General features: G+C 36.0%; 4 protein-coding genes across 6 annotated transcripts; 2 read left to right on the top strand and 2 right to left on the bottom strand.

The window, feature by feature from the left end:
* Positions 1–2,565: 2,565 nt before the first annotated feature.
* On the top strand, positions 2,566–5,910 carry LOC120181715 (cytochrome b-c1 complex subunit Rieske-4, mitochondrial-like). Its single transcript, XM_039186801.1, has 2 exons — positions 2,566–2,831; positions 5,036–5,910. Exons 1-2 carry the CDS (start codon positions 2,660–2,662, stop codon positions 5,677–5,679), a joined length of 816 nt encoding a protein of 271 aa, XP_039042732.1. The 5' UTR covers positions 2,566–2,659; the 3' UTR covers positions 5,680–5,910.
* Positions 5,911–5,997: 87 nt separating this feature from the next.
* LOC120181716 (protein COFACTOR ASSEMBLY OF COMPLEX C SUBUNIT B CCB1, chloroplastic-like) lies at positions 5,998–7,232 on the bottom strand. The gene is made up of 5 exons (XM_039186802.1): positions 6,866–7,232; positions 6,669–6,793; positions 6,427–6,579; positions 6,105–6,329; positions 5,998–6,073 (listed from the first exon to the last, which is right to left on the bottom strand). The coding sequence occupies exons 1-4, from the start codon at positions 7,205–7,207 to the stop codon at positions 6,143–6,145; spliced, it is 807 nt and encodes a 268-aa protein (XP_039042733.1). The 5' UTR covers positions 7,208–7,232; the 3' UTR covers positions 5,998–6,073; positions 6,105–6,142.
* A 1,446-nt stretch (positions 7,233–8,678) lies between these two features.
* LOC120181713 lies at positions 8,679–14,908 on the top strand. Of its 3 annotated transcripts, none has more exons than XM_039186796.1 (11): positions 8,679–8,893; positions 9,667–9,736; positions 9,849–10,217; positions 10,311–10,447; positions 10,725–10,838; positions 10,943–11,026; positions 11,348–11,524; positions 12,177–12,333; positions 12,832–12,992; positions 13,076–13,202; positions 13,313–14,908. In XM_039186796.1, the coding sequence occupies exons 3-11, from the start codon at positions 9,888–9,890 to the stop codon at positions 14,681–14,683; spliced, it is 2,658 nt and encodes an 885-aa protein (XP_039042727.1). In that variant the 5' UTR covers positions 8,679–8,893; positions 9,667–9,736; positions 9,849–9,887; the 3' UTR covers positions 14,684–14,908. The 3 variants fall into 3 exon arrangements, with proteins under 3 accessions (XP_039042727.1, XP_039042726.1, XP_039042728.1); XM_039186797.1 differs by lacking the exon at positions 9,667–9,736 and having other exon boundaries at positions 8,680–8,893; positions 13,313–14,522; positions 14,604–14,908; XM_039186795.1 differs by lacking the exon at positions 9,667–9,736.
* Positions 14,909–15,237: 329 nt separating this feature from the next.
* On the bottom strand, positions 15,238–19,048 carry LOC120181712 (LRR receptor-like serine/threonine-protein kinase RPK2). Its single transcript, XM_039186793.1, has 2 exons — positions 15,621–19,048; positions 15,238–15,360 (listed from the first exon to the last, which is right to left on the bottom strand). The coding sequence occupies exon 1, from the start codon at positions 18,757–18,759 to the stop codon at positions 15,706–15,708; it is 3,054 nt and encodes a 1,017-aa protein (XP_039042724.1). The 5' UTR covers positions 18,760–19,048; the 3' UTR covers positions 15,238–15,360; positions 15,621–15,705.
* Between the last annotated feature and the right edge of the window lie 904 nt (positions 19,049–19,952).

Below are 19,952 nucleotides of genomic sequence, written 5' to 3'. Positions count from 1 at the left end.
GATACGTTACGGTACGCTACAAGCACGGTATACTTTACGATATACTAACTCTCTATGTAGTGCTCTCCAAGGTTTTAATTAACTATTTTTCGATATAATAAACTTTGTCTTCTTTATTTTTGAAATTTTTTCTCTAAGGTATTTCACGTAAATTTTGACATGTTCATTTTTCCCTATTGATATGATTTAGTTTGCTTGTCATTTTCTTCGGTAATTCTAAATAAACTAATTTGGAGAAGTCACCAAAATACTCATACAAAACAAAATATTAAACTTAAAATTACGAAGAAAAATAAAACATTTCATTGATAAAGATATCAAAATCAAAAACTAATAACCTTTATAAAAAAAAATTGTCTCTGTCGGATGAGACGCTTTACGAAGTGATAAAAGAGTGGTGAGCGAACTAAACAATCTGGCGGCTGCTTTGCTACACATTTCGATTATATAGGCAAACAACTTTTTATCAAAAGAGGGGATATGATTATACGTGATAATCGACAAATCAATCAGAAAATAAATTTCGTGATGATTTTTGTGTGAGCACCAAAAAAATTGCAAAGGAACGCAAAAAAAATGCCAAAAATCATAAAAATCGTGCCACGTGAGCAAAGAAAACATGTCACAAAGATAAATATTTTTATTAATGTTGGGAGGGTCGTCCTCGCCTTCGCAGTACCCGATCTGGATTAATCAGTCAATAGATCGAATAACAGTGATTAATTCAAAAAAAGACTTAAGAAAAAATTAAAAGACATAATATATAAAAAAAAAAGAGAACTAATAGTCATCGAAAGTCGACAACCAACATTAATATTGACGAGTTAAATATTTAAAGTGTAATGTCTAAATAAGTGTCTAAACTATATTTTTTTGGTTAAATAAGTGTCTATATTTTTTGTCCATACGGGTGTCTAACGTTACAAACATTAACACTTTAGATGCTCAGGCCGTCAATGACGTTAGTTTTCACTTGTTAAATTATACGTGTCATAATCTGATAAATTTAAAATTTTATATAAAATTTTAAAAAATAAAATTATATATTTTTTAAAAAGAAAAAACATAAATTTTGAAATAACTATAAACTTTGAAAACCTTCATTTCAACTCCTAAACCTACGTCGACCGCCACCCTTTGCCATCAAAGAACTTCCACCAAACCTCCCCTCCCCCTAGTGACTAAAATCCCTATGAAATTATTATCGGTTGACGATCGATTGACGAAAAATCGATGTTTTAAATCCCGTTAACCTTAGGATGAAAATAACGATCTCATGTGATTCCGATGGTGAATCAACAACAACTACAATTGCATATAACTAGGATGATGGCAAGGACTACATTGACAGCGGTGGTCATGGCTGGAGAGGACGGCGACAATAGATTAAGGTTAGGGTTTGAGTTTTTTGGGTTGTTTTTTCATAATAATATTTTTTTAAAAATAAATTTCAAAATTATCATGTTATGACACGTGTCACTTAATGAGGAAAACTAACACCGTTGACGGCCCGGACACCTAAAGTGTTAACGTTTGTAACGTTATTCACCCGGATGGGCCAAAAAATATGTAAGCACTTATTTGACACAAAAAGTATAGTTTGGGCACTTATTTGGGCATTAAGCCAATATTTAATTATTAATAAGATGTTGACATGTATCATTAAAGATAATTTTTTATAGAAGTAATTAATTTTATTTAAAATAGGAAATATTCCAAATTACAATAAATATTTACAATCACAATCGTAATTTAAGCACATAATTAAGAAAAATAATCATAAATTAAACATATAATTAAGAAAATTTCCTATAATCATTGAACAAAAACTAACAATTTAATATCATATAAGGACCATACAAGGAAATATTAAATCTAACCAAGAAATTCAAACAAATATAGACACAAACAGATCTGATCGTATCAACAAACGAACTACAAAAGGGGATCAAGATATTGAAAGACCACTGACAAATTGCAAATCAAACTCAAGCGACATGAAAAGCTACCCACGAATGTAAATTGAGTATCCAAATCTAATATGAGGGTCCCAAGCAGGAAAGATCAACAAGATATCAGATAAGCGTCATCTTGATCAGTCGTGACGATGTCAAATCAACCCTTAGAAAAAGGACAAATGAAAAATGACCAAATAAGAAGAGCTGAAAAACATGCTAAAAAACATAAAAAAATACAATAAATGCAGATGAAAACGTGCAACACATGTAAACTTATTGAAAATAAAAAAACAAAAGAAAATAAATATATATTATAGAGAAGAAAATGACAATAAAGAATACTGATGGTCGACAACTAATATTGAAGTTGGTTTCGCTGCAAATTAACAAAGACGAAAAAAAAAAGAGATGATCGTCAAAGAAATTAGAGAAAATTAGGTTATCATTAATGATAAAATTAATGTTAGATTAATGGAAAAGTTTTAATTGGATGATAGTTTTAATTTGAGGATTAATATAGAATGTTTTAAACTTTAGTGACCAATTGATGAAATAGTTTGAGGGTCTTCTGCGTAATTAACTTTATTCATGTATGAAGCTCTGCATCTCGATGTCCCTAGCTAATAGGAAGGATCTTGAAGGCAAGAAAAATAAACGAAGAAAGAAAGCTCTCTCTCGCTGTGAATCAAATCGAATTGAAGATGCTGAGGGCAGCAACGAGGAGGCTCGCCTCTTGTCCGTCTGCGTGGAGGCTTCAACAGGCCACCTCCGCAGTCGCCGCTCGTCCTTTCACCGGCGGCGCCGATTCTTCTGATGGTCTCAGATACACCTCCCCCTTCTCTCTCGCTTCTCACTTCCATCTTCCCACTAGAGGTTAGGGATTGCTTTTGCCTACTCATCAATTTTAGTTCCCTTTGGTTTAAATTTTTTGTCTTTCTATGGCGGTTCATAACAAATTCTATTATTGGTTAGGTTTTTGTTAAGTTACCGACATACACTATTAATATTCGAATTATTATTGATGAAATTTAAGACTAGTACACGTTTCATCTTGCATTAGTTTGATTTTTTATTTCTTACTTTTGTTTATGTTATTGATTTGGATATGTGAAAAATCAATCGAACTTACTTACATCTCTTATGGAGTTTTGGAAAACGCTCAAATTAGTTAAAATATGGTACGATTTGATCAAAATGTGGTCTTAAAGGTTACAGATTTAGTTAGATACCCATTTTCTAAGGTGAAAAAGGAATTTGATGCTTGGGGTAAGGCTCCTATCTGACCAACAGAAAAAAGATTGAAAAGTGTCTCTCAATCCTCATTTCCTTCTTCTCTCCAGAGCTTAGGATTTCAATTTTCCTATCAATTTTCTCTTCCTTCCAGTTTTCCAACCTTCTAAGGCAGTCATAACAAATACTATAATCGGTTAGGTTTTCGTTTTGATACCATATTCATATTCGCATTCTAACTGATGAACTTGTTAGACTAGTACCTGCTTTATTTGCATCGCTTTGAATCTTTGTTTCTTACTTTTGTTTATGTTATTGATTTGGATATGTGAATAATCAAAGTTACTTGCATCTTTTATAGAATTTAGTATATAGTACATTTGGATCAAAATATGGTCTTAAATGTTGCAGATTTTGCTAATTAGGACACCCTTTTCTTAAGGTGAAAAGGGAATTTGATTTTTTGGGAAACGTGCTTATGTTACACAAAAAAGGAGATTGAAAGATGTCTTCCTGTACTCATTTAGGGTTTCCTTCTGCCTATCTAATTCTCAATCAAAGCTTAGGGTTTCCTTTTGCCTATCAATTTATCCACTTTGTTTCAGTTTTTGATCCTTCTATGGTGGTCATAACAAATACTATTCAATTAGGTTTTCATTATAATACCATAATCATTTTCAAATTCTAATTGATGAACTTCAAGACTTTATTTTGCACCATTTTGACTAGTGTTTCTTACTTCTGTTTATCATATTGATTTGGTTGCGTGAATAATCAAAGCTACTTGCATCTCTTATAGAATTTAGCAAAACTCTCAAATTAGTTAAAAGGCAAAAGGGTAACTTTTGCTACTGTAGTAGACCCAATTTATCACTTTCGCCCCTATCGTATTTTCGCATCAAATTAGCCTTTGAAGTTGCTCAATTGCATCATTCTATAACCCTACCCCTAACTTAAAAGTCTAAATTATAATCCCTAAACCATAACCCTATTACCTCTAAACACTAACTTAGGGTTTTAAGTTGAGGAAAGGGTATAGAATGATGAAATTAAATAGCTTTGAGGGCTAAATTGATGTGAAAATACGATAGGGGCGAAAATGATAAATTTGGTCTACTATAGAGGCATAGGTAACCCTTAAGCCTAGTTAAAATGTAGTACACTTGGATCAGAATATGGTCTTAAAGGTTATAGATTTAGTTAATTAGACACCCTGTTTTTTAAGATGAAAAAAATGATGTTGGGCTTGGGGAAAGGCACCTGTGGCAAAAACAAAAGGATATCTGAAGGTGTCTTTGGTGATCTAATTTGGTAGCTATGGTTTGTCCACTTTCTTCTACTGCATATGATCTTCATTAAGAGTGAGTATACTCAATCGGCTTAACATGCCTTTGGGCAACGGAGTATTCATCAGCTGTAGTGTTCTTTAGAAGTTATGCGAGAGAGACCTCTCTTAGAGCATTGTTCCAATGTACTAGAATAATGTTTGATTTCAGTGGCGAGCTTTTCTTATTTTGTTTGAAATCATAAAAATACTTTCTGAAACTGGTTCTAATCATATCTTATGAATGGGTATTGAAAGTGAAACCACTTTTTTCCCTTTTGAGAACCAATATTTACACAGCCTTGCAATGGAGGCTCGATTCTAGGGTTTTTTGACTCAAATAGTGGTTGTACTTGTATGGAACAATCCTTTACATTTCCAATTCAACAGCCATGAAATGATATTTGCTATACAATATTCTTCCTATCCTCAAAATTGAATACTGGAATGCTGAAAAGGTTTTTTTTTGTCTTCTTATTTTGTGCTTATTCCCTAAAGATATGACTTGTAATGTTTTCTTTAGGTTTTGCTTCCGAGCCCCTCACCCCAAGAAGCGAAAGCAGTGTAATTCCTGATGTTCCACCAACAATGGCAGCTATTAAGAACCCCAGTTCTAAAATAGTTTATGATGAATACAACCACGAACGTTTTCCTCCAGGTGACCCTAGCAAGCGGGCATTTGCCTACTTTGTCCTGACAGGTGGTAGGTTTGTGTATGCATCTCTTATCCGCCTGCTTATCCTCAAGTTTGTACTGAGCATGTCAGCTAGTAAGGATGTTCTTGCAATGGCTTCTCTTGAGGTTGATCTCTCCAGCATCGAACCTGGCAGTACTGTAACTGTTAAGTGGCGTGGAAAGCCGGTCTTCATCAGACGTCGAACTGAGGAGGATATCAAGGTGGCAAACAGTGTTGATGTAGGATCTCTTCGTGATCCACAAGAGGATGCAGCAAGGGTTAAGAATCCAGAATGGTTAATTGTTGTCGGGGTCTGCACACACCTGGGTTGCATTCCCTTGCCGAATGCTGGTGATTATGGTGGATGGTTCTGCCCTTGCCATGGTTCCCATTATGATGTCTCTGGCAGGATTCGCAAGGGTCCAGCACCCTACAACCTGGAAGTGCCCACCTACAGTTTCTTGGAGGAGAACAAGTTGCTGATCGGTTGATAATAGCATTATATGTTCTCTTTGAGATCTCAACAAGGATTTTTAATTTTATTAGATAATGCCGAAGGTTTGTTGCAGATTTTTGCTTCTGCTGCCCTGGACTTTCAGGGCAGTGTTAGTGTCGGTTTTGTAACTGGGATAATCGCAACTGCCGCCAGTTGATATTTCTCTTAACTTTGAATAATTTTCCCGGATTTTCCGGAGAATCGAATATCGATACTCTTTGGACTTTGATTATTCACTATAAAAAGGATGTTGTTATATGTATATATAATTATTTTGATTTCTCAGTGTGAAAACATGGTGCTCTATGTTGAACATTTCCAGCACTAACGTTTGCAGTAGACAACAGAAAACAAAATTTGCAGGGCAGAAAACACAGATGACAAAATCTATTCCCATAGGCCTGTATATATGGCTAATAGCCTAAAACATACATATAGGCAGAAATGCATATCTATTGTCATCTCTCGAATAAGCCCTTCACATAGACCATGCCTTTTTCACTAAGCTTTAGTTCTTTTCTCATTTGATCTACTTGCTGATCGTCTCCTTGAACAACAACCTCGGACACTGTCCCGTCGTCAGCAACCAGCATCTTCACTTTGATCTGCTCATTCCTCGATGCCCTCTTCCAGTAATAAGCTCCTCTACATTCATTCCATCCATGATAAGATAGTAGTATTACCTTCAGACCACAATTCCAACAATAACAACAAAAACTGTAGGGTGAGCATTTGTGCTTACGCCAATGGACTTAGAACAGTGATCCAGAACCAGTTATTCCCCACATCTGGAAATGTGATGGTGAGCACAAGGGCAACACTTGCAAGGCTGATGCAGGTGCAGAATGTCAACAATGCTGCTTGTCCTCTGCTCGGAACCATCATTCCCTCGAACCTTTAAAAATCAAAACCTTTGATTGTTTCATAAAAAAAGGTCTTTCTTTTATCCAAAAAGAGGATGAATCAGTAACTGGTGAAGCTTACGTGATAGTCTCTCCCCTATCGGTGACCACGAAATTGCTGCGAGTGAAGAAAGATAAGATCTCAGCAGCCACTTGATTTGGTGCCTTCTCCTCAGCTCCTTCCCCTACGAATGTCTTTTGCACTATCTGAAACCAGTAACTGCTCAACAAAAAACTCAAGCAATGAACAAAACAGAAACTTGTGCCAAATGAAGATACCTTCGATTTCACAGAGCGTTTGATGAGGGACCAGAGTCCAGGAACAGAGATGACAAAGAGACCAAGTGAAGTGTAGTAGCTAGACAAGGAGTAGCCCGCGGTGTCCGCAAGAAAAAACATGGAATCTGGGTTTTGCAGGTCATGTTGAAGGTTGTCCGTAAGAGCAGAAGATGAGACGATGGTTTGGTGCAAGGAGAGTCGAGCAGCCACACGGTATCCGTGGGGAGGGGTTGAAACTCGTGGCGGCCATGGGTGGTGAAGGTGGTGGCTGGTTCTGAATTTGGAAGGGAAGGGGAAAGAGTAGAGAGGCTGTGGAAGTGGGGATAGTGTCTTTGTTGCCATTATCTTCCCAGGAACACACAGGGATTATCAGCCACTTGGGTTTAACCAGATTTTTTTTTTTTTGCCCAGCCTTACTAATGTGATGGTCACAAGCTTGAACGGCCCAGATTTAACAACTCTTTCCTCCATCAAACCATAAGAAATAGGGTAAACTCGTATTTAGTCACCAACTATTCTCATGATTCTGTTTTGGTCAGATACTATTTTTTCTTTAAAATCATACATAAAATTACATTTTTATTTTATTCTGGACACCATATTATAAAAATAGAACTAATAACGTGATATTTTTTTTTATCTTTTTAAGGATGATATGTCATTATCTTATAGTGATACGTCAACATCGTCATCACTTTTTAAACGAGGGTGACCAAAAGGAATAAAAACATAATTTTAGGTATTATTTAAAAAATCAGTTGAATGACTAAAGTAAAGCTCAAGAATAGTTTGATGACTAAATAAAAAGTTTATCCTAATCTATTAAAGCTTAATGCAAAAAAATGTCCAAACTATACTAAAAATTAACCTTTTGTATTTAAAAAAATTTTCGAAAAAAAATGGGTGTTCAATGTTTTCTTCGTTATTTTTTTAGATGTTTACCGTCAAAAAAACATTAACATGTTCAGATTTTTTTAAATAATATTTTATTTTTTAAAAAAAAATTAAAAATTAAACGTGACAATTAATGATTTTTACTCTAAATATCTAAAAACGTAACGGAAAACCATCCACAATTTTTTTAACGAATTTTTTTTAAATATCAAAAATTACTTTTAAATATAATTTGTACATATATTTTTGCATTAATCCATATGTTAAGAAACGTTTACTTTTAGAAGCAAACGGGATCCGATGATTTATTTTGTTATTTACCATCAACCCCCTCCCCTTTTGCGAGGCTAAATAGCCGATCCATAATTATTGATCAACTACATAAGTATATATATGAACATTTATATTTTTATTAGATAGAGATTAATTATATTTTTAAATTTAATATCAAAACTTGAATTAATATAAGTTTGAATAATATGAATATCTTTATCATTCGATCAATTAATATATCTCATATTAACATTTTTCTCAATATTTTATCTTTTTATTACGCTAAAATAATTATAAAATAGTATATATTCTAAATACTATCAACTATTTGATAATAAACGTTTAATCAACTTTGCTCGAACCCGTGATCTCTGATAATAATAATTTCTTTAACCACTAAAGTAAGTTGATTCATATTTCAATGTTATATATTTAAAGTAAACTAAACTTTATTTTAATTAATATTATTATTAAATAAAAAAGTATTTATATCAAATTAAATCAAAATCAGATTTTGTATGTCATAATTTTAGGTCATATGAAAAAATATCAAATCGAATGGACTCTGGAGAGAGGGCAAAAGCCGAGCCCCATAAGCGAGAATGAACGATTCAGTGGCTTCACATAACGGTTCCGGAAAACCGTACCCGTCCCCACCCCTCTCTCTCTCCCCATTGTAATTCCATTCCACCCTTCTCTCTATCTCTTTCTCTACTCTTGGTGTGTGTTTCTCTTAGTTTTATTGGATAACTTGACCCAAACCCTTCTCTTTTTCCACTCTCTCGTCGTCCCTTCCAATACCGATTAACTCAGCCCTTTCCTCCCTTTTTTTTTCAATCCACTGCTCCTCCTTGCATCAAGGTACCTTTTTTTGCTTATTTGAAAAGAAATATTTTATGGGTTCTTTGTCTTTTCTGGGATTGGTTTTTTCCTTTTAAAAGGGGTTCCTTTATTTCGATATATCTTGAAGTCTGCTGTTTTTGTTTGTTTTTTTCTTATGGATTTTCAATGCTTCTCTGTTGTTTGTGTGTTTTCGTCTGTTTCTGATTCGTGGCTAATTTTTTGTTGGATGATTGTTGCTTTATTTTAATTTTGAAGTGTATTTGTTTCAATTATAAAGAGGTTTTTTTCCCGCCTGTGTTGGATTATTGCAGCTTTTTGTTATTTTTGTTGTGGGTAGAGTTTCTATGAGCTGCTTACTGAATGTTGTGTTAAATCCAATTACAAATATTGAGCTCAGTAAATATACTTGGTGTAAATGGAGTTATATTCCAACTTTGTTATATTTGTTGCCGTACTTCATATGGCTTCGGCTTATGTTTCGATTAGCATGACACAGAGAAAAAAAATAGAATCAGTTTGTTTATTTTAGTTAATTCGCAAGAAACGTGTTATATTCTTCTATTTGATTTGATGTGCCTCCAGCTATGATTGTGAAGCTCCTTTCATGGCATGCTATATATTGGTCGAAACAACCGGTTCCCTTATTTCCCGAAGCCGAAACCAAATTTGATTTGTTTCTGATAAAATTTAGATTAGGGTGTGAATTATTTTTAGAGTGGCGTAGTGGTTGTTTTCTAATTTTTTTACATAAATTTTATTAAAGTAATTTTTTTTTAAAAATGTGTTGGCAGCTCACCTTAGTGGCTCTGCCCATGTGTATATATGCATTTAAACGCGGGGAATATGTTGTGCTTTGCCTAGGTAAAAAGTCTTATGATTTGTTCTTAGTCAAAGGTTATTGTTTTTTTTAATGGTTCATTGATTTTTCTCGGCGGCATACAATTTGATACTGGTTTTTTGCTTGCACATACAGGAAAATGTTGGCTGCCGATTGTTTTGACATCTGATATAAATGGCAGCTGATCAACAGAGAAAGCGGCTGCATGGTGCTAGCATTGCTGGCTGCAATTCTTTGGACCGATGCAAAACCAAAAAGAAAAGGCTAAAGCTAGAGCTAGAGCCTTCCAGAAATGATTTGAACACAAAATGTTGTATTTCCCTTGAGTGGGATGGGAACCAAAAGAAAGTAGTTGCCAAAAGGGAACAAATTGGCTTAAGTCGGAGGCATTTAAGGCCATTTACTGAGTCCACAACACATTGTCATAGAGTCTTGGCAGATGTTTTGACTCTTTGTCCTGAAATTTTTGAATTAGAGGACTTGACAAAGGTGCTTTCTTATGAGGTAATATTCTTTCTATTCTTAATCACTATTACTTCTAATCTCCTCTGTATGTTAATCTAATGCCTTTTGGGATTTTACATTGAATTGTTACAGGTTTGGCAGACTCATCTGTCTGAAAATGAGAGAAATTTTCTGATGCAGTTTCTTCCCAATGGGATAGACGAAGAGCAGGTTCTGCAAGCATTATTTTCTGGAGATAACTTTCACTTTGGAAACCATTTTCTTAAATGGCAAGTATATATTTACTTTTGACACTTTTCTCACCTTGCGGATAATGCATCCATTCTTCTTGTAGTTTCCATTAACCACCCATTGGCAAATATGTTTACCCATTAAACAACACTTTAATTTTTCAACTTTACTTGTTTTTTATTTATAAAGAAGTTAATAGTTCTTGGGTTATTTTCTATTTTGTTTCTCTGTTTCTATTTGCAAGAGATATAATATTTGAGGACTATATTGTAGGCTTTGAATCTGCTAGATTTGACTGGAGTTTATGCTTTACAGGGGTACATCACTTTGTTCGGGTCATCTTCACCCTGATACAGTTATTCAGGAGGAACAACGTTTAAAGGCTGAGAAGAAATCATACTACTCAGAGTTACAGGAATACCACAATGAGTATGTGAAAAGTAACAAAATTTACCCATGCATATAATCTGTTCTTCAAAAATGTGCATTTGGTGCCTAATGATATGGTCACGACATTTTTTTCATTGTTGCAGTATGATAGAGTATTTGCAGAAATTGAAGGAGAAATGTGAAAACTGCAAAGACCCAGAAAAGGAAATTGTGCAGAAGTTCTGGAGGTTTGTATTTATTACACGCTCAGTTTTCTGGAAAGTGACCAGTTTTAGCAGAGCAAGGTTCTTCCCTGTGAAATTGGTGCTAGCGGAAAACACATAATTGGCAAGGATGTCCCATAATTTGTTTACTAGCTTCACTTCATAACATCATAACACGGAATACAATAGCATTGGTTCCCTATTTGAGCTTTACCCTTGTCATTGGTTGTTCAAAACAAAATTGAAGAACTGAACCTTTTTTATTCAGTTTTTACTGAATATTTAGTTTCTTTTTTGTGGTAAGATGACGTCTTATTTTGGGGTTACAATCAATTTCTTTGGTAGGTCAAAAAGAGTTGGCAAGAGAAGGGTTTTCTCTCATTCAAATGAGCCTGGGCTTGGTAATGTTGAGCAGGATGTTATTGCGACTTCTGAATCTTGTTCTTGGGTTGCAGATGAGAAAGAATGCAGTAGTGATAACCAGAATTCTTCTTTTGTGAAGGATGGAAAGATGCGAAGAAGGTAATGCCTTTTTTCCGTTGTAAGCCACCATGTTGCTAGTATTATCATTTTGCACGACTTGTTCAAATTAACAAGAACGAGAGTTTGGATATGGCATTCTTAAAGGACTTGAGATTGATTTATTTAGACGTATGCGATATTTTTGGATTCTAAGTTAAGAATTTGTAGCTTGTTTATTCTCCTATAAAGTTGTTTTCATCAATGGCCTTTTTTGTAGTGCATAGCTTTTGCTCATTATTACTTATCTGTAAATTGTGTAGCTACGAAAGGAAAAACTCTATGCTTTGAAGCTAACGAGGTTTGAACTATATATATTCTATGCAAGAACTTTTACACACCATGCTGGTTATGTTTGTGGCAAATTACATTGCAGATGTCCATGTTGAAGTTTCTCCACTTGTAATGCTATTTTCAGCTCTTAGGATGATTATGTGCTTTATTCTTACCGTTAGTTGTGGGTTCTAGGTGATTTTCAATCTTGCCATATTTGTTGAACAAGAAATTATGAGTCATGACTGTTTAAGGAACTTTTGCAGAATTTAGGTCTCCTGGTGGGAATTTGTTGTGGTGGCCGCACTAGTTTCTTTTAGTTTTACTCTTGTTTATTTTTATTTCATGGTGAATGAATCTTATTAGTTGTCATGGATATTAGTATGTGTGAGAAAGGGATGATCAAGAATAAAGATCAAATGCTCTCGAATGCTCCTAATTATGCACTGACTGCGGAAGCAAGACCCAAAAAAAGTGACAAGATACGCAAACGCAATATTCAGCAGTCTGATGGTGCTAAATATATGTCATGTTTTAAGGTCAGTTGCTGCTTTAATTGGTTTAAAATTATAAATTCCTGGACTATGTTGAGAAGGTGCCTTTATCTTTGACTAAATGTCTCCTTGAATTAGAATTATCCTTTCTGATATATGATTAATTATTATTTAAATTTTGGATTGGCTGACTGAAGTATGCAAGTAAGCTTCCTTTTATCCGCTTTCATGAGCTGAACCGGTAACCAGATTCTTAAAATTTTTTTCCTACTAAGATATGATTTTGCCACTGCTTGATTATCTTGTCACTTTACAACCTTTATATTAAAGTAAACTCCCGGTTATCGCCATTATACCATGAGGCAGGAATAATGACTATAGCATACATTTGATTCTTGTATCATGTCCTCCTGTTATATTCTTTACCAAGTATTTCTTCAGTGTCTTACTGTTCAGCCTTCTCTCTTGTGCTTTCTAAGATAATTAAGGGGTTATTTTTCTTTCTATAAAAAAAAGGGGTTATTTTTCTTTGAAATGTTTCAGATAAGCAAGAAGCAGCATGATCTTTTGAAGAATATGAATCAGTCTGGTAGAAGTATTCAATCCAAGTCTCTCACCCGTGTTTTAGGTGACATCAATACCTTACATGTGCAACCGTATGAAGTATTCTTAGAAGAAGAACAGAGGAGGTTGCATGAACATTGGTGAGTGCTGAAACGAACAATTCTTTATCGAAACTATTAGAATTTTCATTATACCCATGCTCAAACTAATGTTGTTTAAATAGGTTGAAACTGGTAAAGGAAGATCTCCCTGTGTTATATGCAACCCGGAGAGAAATACAGTCGCAGAAATGGAAAATAACCAAGTTGTTGGAGCAGGAGATAAAAGAAAAGCTAAATTCGCTGCTGGAGGTTTATTTCTCTTCTTTAACTCTCTCCCGTCTATATGTCTCGTCTCGGTTGCTAGCAGCTTTGAACATTTTCTATGCTACTATAATTTTGATATTTTTTTGGTGTGCTAGGATGAGGAGGATGAAGACGAAGATACATTAAAGCTTCAGGATCAGGAAGAAAATGTTGATACAAACTCGGTTGCTCTTGATGTAGAGGAAGAGGATCCTGAGAAGTCGCTTGAAGATGAGAAGGATACCGAAGCCACGGAAAGTGAGTCCAGCATGGAAGATGTGGGGTCTGTTCTGGCCTTACCACCAAATCAATCCCCACAGAGGATTTCTTCTATTGATAGTGGCCAACTGTGCAATCACATGGAGGAGTCTGAAAACAATGATAATATCGCAAAATCAGATGTTGCATCTTCAGATGTATCTGAACACTCAGACAATTTGAACACTGTTGATGCAACCGTTGGTCAGGAAACTCCCGTTTCTTCTGCAGAAATTGTCTGGCCAGTAGATAGCATTCCACGCTCTTACCATGACTGCACTGCTGACCATAAATACACGTCTACCAGTGGATTGCCGTTCATTCATCAAGACACCAAAGACCTACAGAACCATATGATTGCCCTGGAATCAGACTTGCATAAAGAGAGTACCAGTAAGGCTTTGTTGCATAGACATTCTGAGGATGGTCTCTTTAATTCTTATACAAATCAGGATCGAAATGAGCTGCTTCAATCTTTCTTCAAGGATCAGGGAGTATCGTCATATCATAGTGAGCAGAAACAGGCAGGGCCTAATTTCCAGCCCCCAAAGAATCCGTTGATGGAAGAAGATGGTCATTTTAATGGGCAATTTCAAGAGCAGTTGCAATCATCTCTGCTGTTAGAAGAGAAACAAAAGAGGCAGAATGAAGCTTATATGCAACAAAACACGCCACAAAATATTTACTCTGATGGGGGCAGATACATGACTCCAATGCAAGAACACCTGCCTTCAGGAAATATGCAGGATTGGGCTGTCCCTCCTGCCCGTATGCACACGCCTTTCCAACATCAGTTGAATAGTAGAGATTTATTGAGTCAAAGCTGGTTTACCGGAGAGCATCAAGTTCAAGTTCGCGGTGAATGGGCTGGTTCAGATGGTTTTAGTGGCCAAAGTCAGAGTATGTTGAGTGCAAGCAATGCAGATCAGAGCCTATTTAGTGTTTTATCACACTGTAACCAATTTCATTCGAGCATCCCTTATGAATCAATGGGCTCTACTGAGCAGTTCATCCCACAGAGGAACAATGGAATGATGAGGGGGGTAACTCCTGGAATAATTGGAAATGGTATGCAGCAAGCTGTTCATCCATTTGATTATTTAGGTACTCGTGATACAACTACTCCACTGATGGCTGCTGATGATCCAGGATGGATGAACTTACCACATCCGAATTCTGCTTTGCATGATCCAATGGGAAAGCCATATTTAAGGTCTTGGAATCACTGAAGAGGTCTTTTTTTAATTTGCTTCTGATGAGCGGAAAGCCTAAAGTTTATTGGTTACGAGCTGCTAGGATAATTTGGAGGTCAGCTGAATGAATATCTCATTCGATGGGAGGTTCGTTTTTATAATTATATATAGAGGAATGGTAGAAGAGACTTGTAGGTTACAAGACTATGAGATAGAATTCTGTACATACACCTATACTATACAAAGAGCCAACTGAACTCATTTGGGAAGGCTTCATATCACATTTTGGGACCCTTTTTTCTTTTTCCATATTACACTTTTGATCTTTTTGACTAACCGATAATGTTGGAGGCTCTAATTGCAAATGCTTCTCTCTATGTGAGTTGAATAATGTGTTTTTATGATGATGTGGATTTAGACTTTCAACAGTTAAATGTTGAATATTTGGTATTTATAGCTTTAGAACTTTGCCATGGACCTGATGTAGCGCCAGCAAATACAATTATAGTAATGCCACAAGGAATTTGCATTAAAATATGTACAATAAAGAGTTGATCAATCAACCAATCATCTCTGTGCTTTGTATCAAATTTCTAGTGACAATCAAAGTCGATAGTTTTTTTTTCTATTTGTGCTCCTGCAATGTCGATTTCATGTTTTCGTGTGTGTGCTATGGCGATCGCTACCTCTCGAGAGCAGTCTGCAAACCATTTCTGCAAAAAGCAGATAAACATATCAATCCATGAAAGCTTTTTACTCCCAAAATGGAAGATCTTTTACTTTTCTTAACACAAGTAAAAAGAAACAGTATCTGTATAACGGACGTGTTATGTAAAACGAAATAGATACTTTCTCATTTCCCTTCCTAAAAATGTGTTTCATCATTTAAAACTCAATTCTTGGCAGTTGGCATGCCATAATACTGTAAATAGATATAAAATTTGCATTAACAAGAATTGGGATTTTGCATTACCTCATTCCAACATGCGGAAGTTGAAGAATTTGTGGACAAAAACTTCTGTGTTTCCTGTCGGCATTGTACGACAGCTTCTCTTTTTTCAGGTTTTCAACTGCTTCAATTTTTCAAGAACTTGCTTCATCGATGGCCTAACCGAAAGTGTCTCGGCTGTCGAGGCGTATGCAAGCCGTAGCATCCCCAAGAGATTCTCCCTAGGTCCAGTTTCCCACAGTTCAGCAGAGAAAACCGCTGAAGGACGGCCCTCCTTGATCAGCATCCTAGTCCATTCAACAATGTTGAATCCATTACCGTAATCGGAAAATGATGGATCGAGGGACTTCTTCCCTGACAGCAATTCTAATATTACGACACCAAAACTGTACACATCTGCTTTGTCGGACACCCTGCATGTGGTTGCATATTCTGGTGCTACATAACCGAATGTGCCTGCAACATCTGTGGTGGCATGGGTCTCGGAAACTTCTAAAAGCCTAGCTAACCCAAAGTCTGAAAGGAAGGCATCAAGATTCTCATCAAGCAGAATGTTGCTAGGCTTGATGTCTCGATGAACTATCCGGGGTGCACATGAATAATGGAGATAAGCAAGAGCCTGAGCTATGCCCATGGTTATCTTGTAGATAACTGGCCACCGTTCATTTTCACCGGATTTGTCATGAATGAAAGTCTCAAGATTTCCACCAGAAAGATAATTGTAAATTAGAAACATTTCATTTTCCCCAGCATAATATCCCATTAGAGTTACAAGGTTCTTATGTCGAATTCTTCCCAGTGTTCTTATCTCTGCATCAAATTGCTGGATACCATGAAACCGACCGATATAAAGCCTCTTTACGGCTACATGATAGCCATGGACCAACTCCGCTTTGTAGGTTGAACCGAATCCACCCGTGCCGATAAGGTTTCGGAGGCTAAAGTTACCGGTAGCTCTAACTACAGTATCATAATTCAGCTCTTTAGGAGCATCTGCAAAAGTCACAACCACTTTTCCCTTCAGTGTACCAAGTCTTCTAACCTTTTTTCTTCTGAGTCGACAGATGATTACAGCCACCACAACCAAACAAAGCAGAACAAAAGCCGAAGTTACAGCTGCAATAATGATGGGTTCCATGATCCTCCCTTTTTTATGTGTAGGTGGATAGCTAGGCCCCTCCGAGGACAGCGCAGAAAACGGACACTTGTCGTACAAACGTTCATTTCCTCTATAGGCACTGCAATTAGTCTGATGTTGGAGACTTGGTATCGGACCAGAAAGATCGTTAAACGAAAAGTCCAAAACAGTCAGATGAGAAAGCAAAGAGAAAGATGAGGGTATTTCCCCGTAAAGCCTGTTGTGGCCTAGTAGAAGTGTTTCAAGATTCGAAGCATTTGCTAGGCTAGCAGGGATAGATCCTGTAAGAGCATTGTGGGAAAGATCGAGAACCTTAAGCAACGCCAATTGACCAAGTTCAGGTGGAATTTCTCCACTTAAATTGTTCTCTCCAAGAGAGATCCATGTCAGGTTCTTCAACTCTTCCAATCGATTCGGTAGAGATCCAGAGAGTCTATTTCCTCTAAAGTCAAGCCGTTCAAGTATGGTCAAGTTGCCTATACCAGGATCTAAGGATCCCTCAATCTGATTATATGCCGCTTCAAACGCTATAAGCCGTAGACAATCAAGGAAAAAGGTCATCCCCATCCCACCTACTATCTTGTTTTCACTCAGGTTAACTGAGACACTTTGCAGCTTACCACAATCAGATATTAGCTCCCGACGAGACAAACCATCAAACATGTTATTATTCAGTAGCAAACTGTATGAAAATGTACTGTTGCTTTCCAGTAACTGATCTGCTATGAAGAACACTGGTACGGAACCGGTGAAACTATTCCAACTAAGGTCATGGACTATTGCAAAACTCTCATCTATCATCAACCCCATCTTGTAACCCTGAAAAGGAAGATTAGCATATGTGAATTCGACCCATGTATTGTCCATATCATCGGAATTAGAACCAAGTCCATAAGAGATCACGGTCCCGTCGCAGATGCCATTCCTGTTGTAAGCTTGAATGTTACCAGAAATTCTGTTTCTACTAATGTTGAAGTATGTCATACAAGGAACATGTAGCTGCCATGGAAGGTATCCGGACAAATTATTCGAACTCAAATCCAAGAAAGTAAGGTTCTCGCACATCACAATGTTTTCAGGTATCACACCATCAAAATAATTCTGCCCCAAATTTAAGACCCTGAGTGAGCAAACCTCACTCCATCGAGCAGGCAACTGGCCGCGAAGATTGGCTCTCGGCGCCCACAAAACCTGCAAATTAGAATGAAAAAACAGTTCAACCGGAACACCGAGATCGAACGCATTGAATTCTCCTCGAAAACTATTCATGGAGCTTGATTTCTCATCAGAACCAAAATCCATCAAATTGGTTAACACAAGAGCTGATAGTTTCTTACAATTTGCCATCTCATTTGGGATCACATCAGTAAGACTGTTCATAGAAACATCTAAAACTCGAAGCTCGGAAATTCGGCCTAATTCGGCCGGAATCTTGCCTTGTAAAAGGTTGTAATCAAGCAACAAAGTCCTCAAATTATTGCAATTGCCAATCTCAGGGGGAATATTATCACTAAGAAAGTTATTAGACAGCCTCAAGTGAGTCAAAAACTCACATCCACTAGAATTATCAACACTAATCCTACCAGAAAGTAGATTATTAGACAAGTCAATCACTTTCAAGCCACTAGTACCGATGAACTTATCTGGTATATAACCGGAAAACGAGTTGAAGGACAAGTTGAGCACTGTAAGAGAAGGAAGAGAGCTTATCTGAACCGGAATCTGGCCGGAAAAATTGTTGGCTTGGAGCTGGAGAACCTCCAAAAACTTAAGGTCTCCAATAACGGCGGGGATCTCACCGGAAAACCCACTTTGAGGAAGCGACAAAGACGTGACTTTATCAGAAAAGTTAGCACATTTAACACCGTACCAAGAGCAGTGAGACGAAGATGAGTTCCAAGAGGACAAAATGTTTAAAGGGTCGTCAAAGATGGAGTTTTTGAAGCTAAGAAGAACAGTAGAATCTGGGGTGGAGTTCGAGACTTTGAAGGTGAAAGAAAAGAGAAAAAACCAGAGAAACGCCATTGTTGTTTTTGGGGCCTGCGTTTTATTACAGATTAAAACGAAACATACAAAGAAAGAAGAAGAGATTGCCGGCAAGAATTTGATGGAAACTAATGGGATGAAAGGTAAAGAACAAAAAAAAATTGCAACTATGAGAAGTGCAAGTGACAGTGAAATGAAAGCTTCATGGGAGCCAAAATGGAACAAATTTCATCTTTGAAAAAAAAAACAATTTTTCCTTCTTCTTCTCCCTTTTTGTTTAACCTTTTTGTTGGTATGTTTGTTGGTTGAACTTTAAGAAAACAATGAAGATCTAAAGAAGAAAAGGTTAAAAGGGGCGGTGAGATTAAAGAGAGGGAAGAAGAAGAAGACAAACATAGCCGGCGTGAGGTTCGGCCATTCTTACATTACATTATTTATTTATTTTTTAATGTGTTGTTAGTATCGATATCTCACATCTCAATCACAGGCCAATATGCCATGCAGATGATGAGGTTATATCTTATGGATTATTGTTCCCTGATTTTTATTTTTTGTTATTGTTTTATACTCTAGTTGTTTATTTATTACATCATTTAAAGTTATTTTTATAATTTTTAAAAATATAATAATTGGATTCACATATTTTATAAATATTTAATTTATTTTTATAAATTATGTGTCGAATTGATTTATTAAATATTAGGGGTAAAAACTATTTCTTTTACTTTAAAAAAAGTTAAAAGGATTAAATTGAACTATCAAAACTTAAGAGAGGACTGAACCTGAAATTAGATCATTTAACTGAAGGGACTTGTTACCAGTCCTTGACTTTGACCCTGTCGGGAGGCAGGTGAATATTATAATATTTTATTTTTTAATTATATATCTAGTATTTTAATTCTTATTTTTAGTGTAACGTATTTGTACATGAATTTAAAGTAGGTATATATATATATATTATATATATATATATGATAAAATAGATAAGATAATATAAATGAGATTTTTTAATTCCTAATATAATTTATCTCGAGGATTATTTTTTCATATATGGTGGATTTAACAGTACCAACCGAAAGACGTCATGTGCTCCACACGTTTTCAAGTTAAATATGAACACTCTACAACTGCATGACGTATTCAGACAAATGAAAAAAACTCCACTACATCATGGCGTCTTCAAACATATTAAGAAGACCCCAACGGTACACGACGTCTTTAGACCAATAAAA

The sequence above is a fragment of the Hibiscus syriacus genome, unplaced genomic scaffold (genome assembly GCF_006381635.1).
Source record: "Hibiscus syriacus cultivar Baekdansim isolate YM2019G1 unplaced genomic scaffold, ASM638163v2 tig00112530_pilon, whole genome shotgun sequence".
In the NCBI taxonomy this organism is placed as follows: Eukaryota; Viridiplantae; Streptophyta; class Magnoliopsida; order Malvales; family Malvaceae; genus Hibiscus; species Hibiscus syriacus.
The sequence above is the reverse complement of the archived record's forward strand: the minus strand, read 5'-3'. Positions and strand labels throughout refer to the sequence as shown.

Bases quoted from the DNA above. Each gene is read 5' to 3' on its own strand.
- LOC120181715 (XM_039186801.1), top strand. From the start codon at position 2,660: ATGCTGAGGGCAGCAACGAGGAGGCTCGCCTCTTGTCCGTCTGCGTGG. The intron at 2,832-5,035 runs GTTAGGGATTGC...TGTTTTCTTTAG, and splicing joins CTTCCATCTTCCCACTAGAG to GTTTTGCTTCCGAGCCCCTC.
- LOC120181716 (XM_039186802.1), bottom strand. From the start codon at position 7,207: ATGGCAACAAAGACACTATCCCCACTTCCACAGCCTCTCTACTCTTTC. The intron at 6,794-6,865 runs GTATCTTCATTT...TACTGGTTTCAG, and splicing joins AACGCTCTGTGAAATCGAAG to ATAGTGCAAAAGACATTCGT. The intron at 6,580-6,668 runs GTAAGCTTCACC...TGATTTTTAAAG, and splicing joins GATAGGGGAGAGACTATCAC to GTTCGAGGGAATGATGGTTC.
- LOC120181713 (XM_039186795.1), top strand. From the start codon at position 9,888: ATGGCAGCTGATCAACAGAGAAAGCGGCTGCATGGTGCTAGCATTGCT. The intron at 11,525-12,176 runs GTAATGCCTTTT...CATGGATATTAG, and splicing joins GATGGAAAGATGCGAAGAAG to TATGTGTGAGAAAGGGATGA. The intron at 12,334-12,831 runs GTCAGTTGCTGC...GAAATGTTTCAG, and splicing joins AATATATGTCATGTTTTAAG to ATAAGCAAGAAGCAGCATGA.
- LOC120181712 (XM_039186793.1), bottom strand. From the start codon at position 18,759: ATGGCGTTTCTCTGGTTTTTTCTCTTTTCTTTCACCTTCAAAGTCTCG.